Genomic DNA, 8,110 nt, shown 5'->3' on the forward strand with positions numbered 1-8,110 from the left:
ACTACAACAAATTTTGAATGTTTAAAAACATTTGGTTCACCAGAAAACACAATGTAACTCAACGGTCAGCTTGAACGGCTAGAGTTGGTTGGGATATGACAAAGTGATACTTGAAAATCTGATACATTCTGATATGAGTGTACTAGTCGAGCAGCTTAAAGTATGATCTCTTAAGTGCACTCAGAATTTTTGAAAGAATGGAAATTTGAAATATATAAGCTTGTAATCGTGATTCAACTAAACTTGTTATTCAATTTGAAATATGATATATATATTTGAAAAGCTCTAATAGTCGATTTGCTTTTCAACGATCATATATACTATTATCCGATAAAATGTACATGTCGCTTTCAGTCATTGTATGTCATCAATGCTCATTTAATGTTCTTTGTGATTTTGCGAGTTTAAGCGCCTATCTTCTGAAAAAGCTGATAGGTTACAGACAAAATATGCAATTTTATGTCATCCAGAAGTTGGCAGGATACCATGTAATTTTTTGAAATGTTGTTGGAGTGCAGTTGGGGTTTAACGGTCGAAACACGTGTAATGCATTTAAGACTTGATCCGGTCTGATGACTGATGTTCTCTTGCAGCTAGAGTTCAGATAATCTACGACTTGAACTTGATATTCTGTCTGAACGGCTTGAGTTGATCCAGCAGTCTGAAAACCAAAAATTTCAATCGATAAACAACTAGATCATGAAACAGCTCGATACTGTTATTTGTCAATCACCAAATATTCTAACAAATATAATCAAATACGTCTCATCTTCAACGACAACAATATTTCGATAATCATTCAACACTCTATTCTTCGCTTTTCCAAGAAGGGTTTCGAGAAAATTAAACATTCCAAGCCCCCTCTTATCGCTTGTTTGTTGACAAAATATGGCTATGGGATAACTGGAGCACCAGCGCCGTGCCGCCACTGTTGCCTTGCCCAACCTCATTTTAATTATCAATAATTATCTTTGACAACAATAGTTTTTATTTTTAAAAAAAAACTCTTAATTTGATGACATAATCTCTCCTCCTCGAGGGATTAGAATCTATAATATATATATATTTTTTAAAAAATAGCTCAATCTATAATAATCATTTTGATTGTGGACAATGATGAATTATTTTCGGTACCTCAGTAAATTAAATCAAATTTTCGTCAAAATTGGACTAAGTAAATTAAATTCAAACAAAAATAAAAGAATAAAATAGTTAAATCAAAATATTTTTAAAAAATAATAAATGTTTCTAATGTTAATATAAACCATTCAAAATGTGATTAAATCAAAAGGACACCGACCGAAATAAATAATAAATGTGACGGAGTTGGCGGTTGGGACGTCTGGGTCGTTAGATCATCATAGAAAGGAACAAGCTATCTAAACATTAACATTTTATAGAAGGTATCGAACATTCTCGATATCACTTGAAATCTGACAAGTTAAAATATTTTAATGATATCTAATAAAATAATGATTAAAATAACCAGTAAACAAAATTATTAAAAAGAAAACTTAGTTTTCTATAAATTATATTTCAAGTCGACTATTCTATTTCGTACATTATCTTTTCTAACCAGATATTGTAAGATCGAGTTGAGTGACACATATACAACAACCGACATCATCCAGTTAGCATAGATAACGCCCGAACTAGTCTAACTGATATGAAATATGACCTGTAATAAATTGAGTTTTATTACACCTGTTTTGTCCAGTGGTCATTTTGATTACTAATATCTGATATATTATCAAAATATTTTATATCTCATTAGATTTCTAAGTGGTGCATGTGGTGATCATATAACTTTTATAAAAATAAAAATAAAATTTATAATATCTATTTAATTTTCATATAAGAGAAATGTATATTTTTTATATTTCACGAGGTTAGATTCACATAACTCATATTTTTCTTATGAGAACCACCAATCATTTTACTTTGCCATTATTATTATAAATATATTGAAAAAATTGTTATATATACTTATATAATAATTTATTATGTAAAATAAACATAATAATTTGTTTTTTTTTTAAAAAAAAAGAGGGTGGGCTTTGTGAGACGGGTTAACCTACCGATATTCATAGTAAAAAATAATACTCTTAACAAAAAAAATAATATTTTTTCATGGATGACCCAACTAAGATATCTGTCTCACAAGATACTACATATGAAACCGTCTCATACAAGTTTTTGTTTTCAAAGTTTTATGAGAATTTTTTTTTTTTTTTGGTCTGAAGGCTCAAGTGTTAGCATTTAAATACGTGTTTTTCGTTGTATAAATAATCTGTATCATTATGAAATTTAATGTAGGTGACATAAAGTTATAAACATGTAGATATTTGTTGGTTTTTTCGTCTGTCTATTGTATTTATAATCTTATTTTATTGAGTAATGCAACTTTCATTTACGGATAATTTTTTTTTTTTGTGTTAAATCAATTGGTGTATTAAATTATTTATAATTTATATAAGATTTAAAAAATTTAGGAGTGAAATTTTTTATAATTAGTGATTTTTTTAGTATGCTTATTTTTGTTATTTTATTGTAATCTTAAAAAATTAGTATAGATTATCACAATTTTCTTATGATCATTATGATGATATTTTATCATCATTATTATTTATTAATGGGTTACTAGTAATATGAATAATTTAATAATCATCTTCTTGGAGGAAAGCACATGACCGTCCCTTCCGTCAATTCCCCACTTCAAAATCCCTTCCAGTCGCCATTCCAGATTCCAATTGCTGTTAGCCTCTAGCTGCCTTTCGTGGGTAAGTTGGAAGAAAGATTTTTGGGTATTAAGTGTACTGTATCGGTATTAGTGTTGATTGCCTTTTTATGTTCTCTTTTTTTTTTTCTTGTTTTTGTGTTCGTTTTCTTGATTTTTTGGTGCGCCGCTTTATTGCATTATGTTTCATGTTTTGATGATTTTCAGTTCCGATTCTGCTGGAACTGGAATCTTCACTCTTGTTTGTGCTGTTTGTGTTGTACCTTCTGGCTTCTAAGTATTGGTGAGTTAGTTTATTTGTATAGGATCTTTAAATCCCACGAGAGGAATTGCATTTTAGCTGAAGTAATTGTGCGTAGTTTGCTTTGGTGATATTTGTGTATGTTAACTGAATCTGTACATGGGACTTCAGATTATTTGGATTGGCTACAAGAAAACGTTGATTGCTTCTGTTTCAGTCTGTAATTTGAAGTGGTATTGGTTCAAGTAGGGTCAGTTGTGACTTATGGTGTGCCATATTTTTTTAAACCTCAGAGTTATACAAATTTTGCAGAAAGCATTCTATGTACCTATTTATCATGAGGTTAATCTAGGATTCAGTTCTATTGTAGAAGGACAGAGCCGGTTGATTAAGCAAATGGTCGTTTACTTGAACAATAAAAAGATGAATGCTTTTTAAAAAAACAAAATCACTTTCGGTAAAAGGTTTGGAATTTTATGCAACCACAATTATTTCATTGAGCTTCTGTAAATGAGGAACATGTATCCATTTTATGCAACCACAATTATTTCGTTATAAACTTGAAAATTTGACGTCAAATAATTTATAAGTCATCGGCCATTCAATCGAAATCTTTTTTTTTATTACTCTTTTGCCTGAATCGAAAGTTTTCTATAGGCTTCGTGCATATAGCATGACCTGACAGTTTCGATGTGCAAGACTCAAAGATCTTGGTAAAAGAAGCTGTCAATCATAGATCCTAAACCTTCTTGAAAAATCTTAACATGTTCTAGATAAGTCGGGAAGGAGGCAGAATGGCCTAAAACATCATGAACAAGTCGTAAAGGTTCTAGCTAAGTTTCTGCGGAAGGCTCTACAAAATTGTTAAGAAAACACGACGGTTCTAGGTTTATGCTAAAAGATCTAGAACATTATGTAGATGACTTGAGTATTCTAGATCAATGTAAAAAGATCTAAAATGTTGTGGACGAGGATGAGTCTAGAAACTTTTTTCTAGAAAGATGTCGAGAATGTAGATTAGAGAACGTAAATGTAGAGGGATTTAGAATACTTTATTGTATAGAATAGTGTAGAAAATTCTATACAATAAAAACATTTCATTATGGAGTGTTTCTCTTATCGTATAGCATTTGAGTGCTAGTTCTATAATATTTTTGAGGTGTTTTGTTCTCCTATATTAAGAGAGTGTGTGTTCTCTTTTAGAGATACATTGAGTTATTATACACCATAAAATATTATAGAAAAATTCTTTTCTTCTTGTCCATAGTTTTTACCCTAATAATTTTTAAAGATTTTTCACGTATATCTCTGTGTCCAATTTATTCTTTATTTTCATATTTATTATCTTAAATTATCGCACGTAAGACAAATAATTTTCTTAAGAAAATGATTGACCAGATTTAAAAAAAGTTATCCCCAAAATGAGCATGTGCTCTTCATAGTCCTAAGCATAGCTTAGGATTGCGACTTCGAGTGAGTTGTGTTGAATAGGGTAACCATTAGACCAGATAATTGAATGAATGTTATGGATGAAATTATATCACTACTGTTTCTCTGCAGCTGTAAAATCATTACAAAGTTTGCATTTAAGTACAATTTTAAATTATAGAAAGGTAATAACAAGGCTGAAACCACAACTTGGGAAAAAATTTGCTGCTCAAAACCTTGAACAATGCCACTCAAGTTTGATTGAAATGGCCTAAATTTTCCAGAAATTGCTGCCACTTTCATGGTTCAGATTGTGGAGCCAGCATAGAGCAAACGCCAAATTTCAATCATGTCCATGTTAGTCGACCAATCATCTCTCCAAGTTGTTGCTGATTAGTCGTGTCAAGATATCGACCCATGTATCAGGAACACCTGGTAGGCACCAATGCATGCAATCCTGGCCCCAGATAGCCACTGCATCCTTCTTCCCCAACCAAACTGCTGGATGGGCATCGGCTCTAAACTCGCTCATGTGAGTCAGATCAAGTATCCTGATACTTGTTCCTTTCAATGATGCCTCGATAAGGTGGTTCAATTGTCTAGCTTCTTTGTTAACTCCTCCATTACTGGGATCAAACCACAAGTCAAGCTGCTCATTTATCAGTATTCTTTAACTTGGTTTTATTTCAGGAAAATGGTGTGGCATTTTATATGATTTATGATATTTCTATGATACTCTTGATTTACACTTCACAATATCTAGAATGTTCTTTACGTTGACTCATTCATCTTTAACTTTGCTAAAATTTTGGATATACATGGCACACTGGGTTCCATAAGTGAGTCCCAAAACACCCCAAGTGAAAAAATAATGAGACAATAGGTCATAGGTGCCACTTGGCCCAGATCTGAATCAACAATCAAAAAGGAGGAAAGAAAACAGAGACCAGTTTTATTGCGTACCTGGCTTTGCTCGAGGGGCTTGTCAAACAAGCAACTACCGTTATGATTCCACTCGCCACCATAAAAGTGCCTCGGGGACTGCAGCCTCCAAAACTTGAGTGCCTTTTTGGGGAATGTTTTCTCAATGTGATCTACCATGTGTTCAAGAACGATGTTGAGGCCGTCCAACATTTTTAGAGGAGGATGTATTGGTTGGCCACCCTGAAAGAAAACCAGAGGAGTCTCTTTGGGAAATTTATCTTCGCCCCACCTATGAAAGCCACAAAAGACAACTCTTTAGTTCGTAATTTGTGACTCATTACTTTGTGAGAGTAAAAAAATGGGCTCTCTCAATCCTTTAAAGTGTCAATCAGATGCACCCCAGACACATAAAAAAAAGGAAAGATTTTCTTATGAATCAGTGTATTTAAGTTGGAGTTGGGAACATGTAGTTCACAGCTGCGAATGAGTTTGAATATTCCTTTGAGAAAAATGAGTAAACATGTATCCTTAATATTCACAATATAGTTTCATTAAGATAAGAAGCTTCACAGGAATTTCGGTCTATAAAATTTTATTTACCAATTAAAAAGAAGGAAAATTCACACGAAGCTGATCATCTTCCAAGCTGAGAATAGTACAAAGCACAAACACTAGAACTACTGAAATCAATCATGTATCTTCAAGAAAACAAGAGGGGATAAGCATAATGAGTTGCAAGTTGGCGTTGCAACTCGGGAAAAAAATAAAGTGTGCAGAAAAGTACAACACTGCATCTTTCTGCTAATTATATGATCAATGTCCCAACCCCCTGAACTTGAGATTTTCTCATTCAGAGCCCATCTAAGAGATGTGCAAGCAGCAAAGTAAATGAGCCAACAAGTGAATACCTTCCAAGACGTAACAAGGAAAATGGGATAATGTAGAATTACCAGTGGCCAGTATTGAAAACTAAAACATCGTAGAACTCAGCAATATTAGCCCAATCATCTGCTGGAACATCTACATCTACTCGGTACATCCCCTCCATTCCATCTTGACCAGACAACTCAGGCTGTTTAGTCTGCCACCTAGATGTAATCAGCAATGCTATTGCTAGTGAGGCAGCCAGTTCATTTTCAGATGAAACGACATTTTACATAAAAATAAATAACAACAAACAATCTACCCACAGGCCAGGATTTGTGGAACATAAAAAACAGGGTAAAGCTTCTTCTACAAGAATCAGGTCACTTCAGATTGAAAAAAAAAAACTCTTGAAACCATTCTTTATTGATGAGCAACACTCGCTAAGGCTTATAAGTATCATAGAGACTAGGCGTGTGGCGTAAGGCATATGGCGAGGACGCGTTTTATTGAAGTGAAGCATCCTAAATATCGAACTATTGATATGCTACAATGTAAATATCTGAAGAATATTTATTTACTTTCTCCAAGTTGAAGTCACAATTAAAAGTGACCTTGAGCCTTTGGTGCACACGCCTTGAGCCCACGTCCTCTGGGCTTTTAATAACTATGCTTGAAAGACTAAATTAATGAAAATAAACTCCAACAACAATGGAACACCTAGGTTGAACATGGTTCACAAAGTTGGAAGATACCGAATAAGTTAGAAGAATCCTGATAAAATATCATCGTATCAGACGACACCATGGTAGGAATCAATTAGCTATAAATATTGAAATGGACATACATTCAGCTCATTCCTACAGAGCTATTCAGACAGGTAAAAGCTTGCATTTCTAGAAAAATTGGTCTCACCGATAATTTAAACAATGCTACTTACTCATATTTAGCCAGCAAAACTGCACGGTGATACGCAACAGTCACGTTAAATTTTGGAAAATAAGCTCCTCTCCAGGCACCCTTTCTCTTCCACTTGGTAGCACCATCATCAGCAACTCTCAATACACACAAAAACGCCGCCAGAAAGTTCTCATTCAAGGAATCACCCACGAACCCAATGTTCCTGTTCCTCATCAGATTCAAGAACCCAATCGGGTCGACCACGTTCAATTCACAATTCTCCGGAACCCATTTCCACGAATTGATCCGACCCATTTTTTCCCTCTGATTCTTGATGCAATTCCAAGCGTTTCTGTGGAAAGGACAGGTGGCATCGTAAATGGGTCGGCGAGTAGGATCGAAAACCCATTTTCCCTTGAAGAGATTGCACGGGGATGGAGGTGAGAGAGGTATGTCGGGGTTGGGAGATTTGGGTTTCGCGGTGGGGTAGAGTGGTAGGAGGGCGGAGTAGAGGAATATGAGTATACAGGTGGGAAGGAATAGCCACGGGAAAAGGTATGGGATTAACTTAGACGCCATTAACATTCACCAGATTGAAAGCATCCATCGAAGCTGAACACAGACCATTGCTGTCCTGGTTTGATAGAAACCACTGCCAGGGTAAAATTGCACTTTGAACCTCGATAAAATGAGAAAGGTTCAACATAGTACTTGCATTAAAGAAAAAATTCAAAATGTAAAAATTTTAGGGACATATCTTATGGATGACTCAAATAAGATATTCGTCTCATAAAATATGACCTTTAAAAATATTATTTTTTATTGTGAATATCGGTAGGATTGATCCGTCTTACGGATAAAAATTCGCGAGACCGTCTTACAAGAGACCTACTCATTATTGTATGCATTAGGTTGGTAAAAAGATGCATTGTAGCGAAGTTATCCTTATGATTTATTTAAAAAAAATTAATTAATTATAATATATTTTAAGTTTAATTATTAATAATTTAACTACA

At 33.8% G+C, this 8,110-nt stretch overlaps 1 protein-coding gene across 3 annotated transcripts; it reads right to left on the bottom strand.

Moving 5' to 3' along the window:
- Window positions 1–419: 419 nt before the first annotated feature.
- Window positions 420–7,777, bottom strand: LOC140809891 (protein trichome birefringence-like 12). 3 transcript variants are annotated; one of them, XM_073167666.1, is made up of 4 exons: window positions 7,135–7,777; window positions 6,281–6,418; window positions 5,370–5,619; window positions 420–661 (listed from the first exon to the last, which is right to left on the bottom strand). In XM_073167666.1, the coding sequence occupies exons 1-4, from the start codon at window positions 7,677–7,679 to the stop codon at window positions 458–460; spliced, it is 1,137 nt and encodes a 378-aa protein (XP_073023767.1). In that variant the 5' UTR covers window positions 7,680–7,777; the 3' UTR covers window positions 420–457. The 3 variants fall into 3 exon arrangements, with proteins under 3 accessions (XP_073023767.1, XP_073023766.1, XP_073023768.1); XM_073167665.1 differs by lacking the exon at window positions 420–661 and adding an exon at window positions 4,491–5,055 and having other exon boundaries at window positions 7,135–7,774; XM_073167667.1 differs by lacking the exon at window positions 420–661 and adding an exon at window positions 4,763–5,032 and having other exon boundaries at window positions 7,135–7,772.
- Window positions 7,778–8,110: the final 333 nt, after the last annotated feature.

This window comes from Primulina eburnea, chromosome 13 (assembly GCF_022965805.1).
Source record: "Primulina eburnea isolate SZY01 chromosome 13, ASM2296580v1, whole genome shotgun sequence".
Classification (NCBI taxonomy): domain Eukaryota; kingdom Viridiplantae; phylum Streptophyta; class Magnoliopsida; order Lamiales; family Gesneriaceae; genus Primulina; species Primulina eburnea.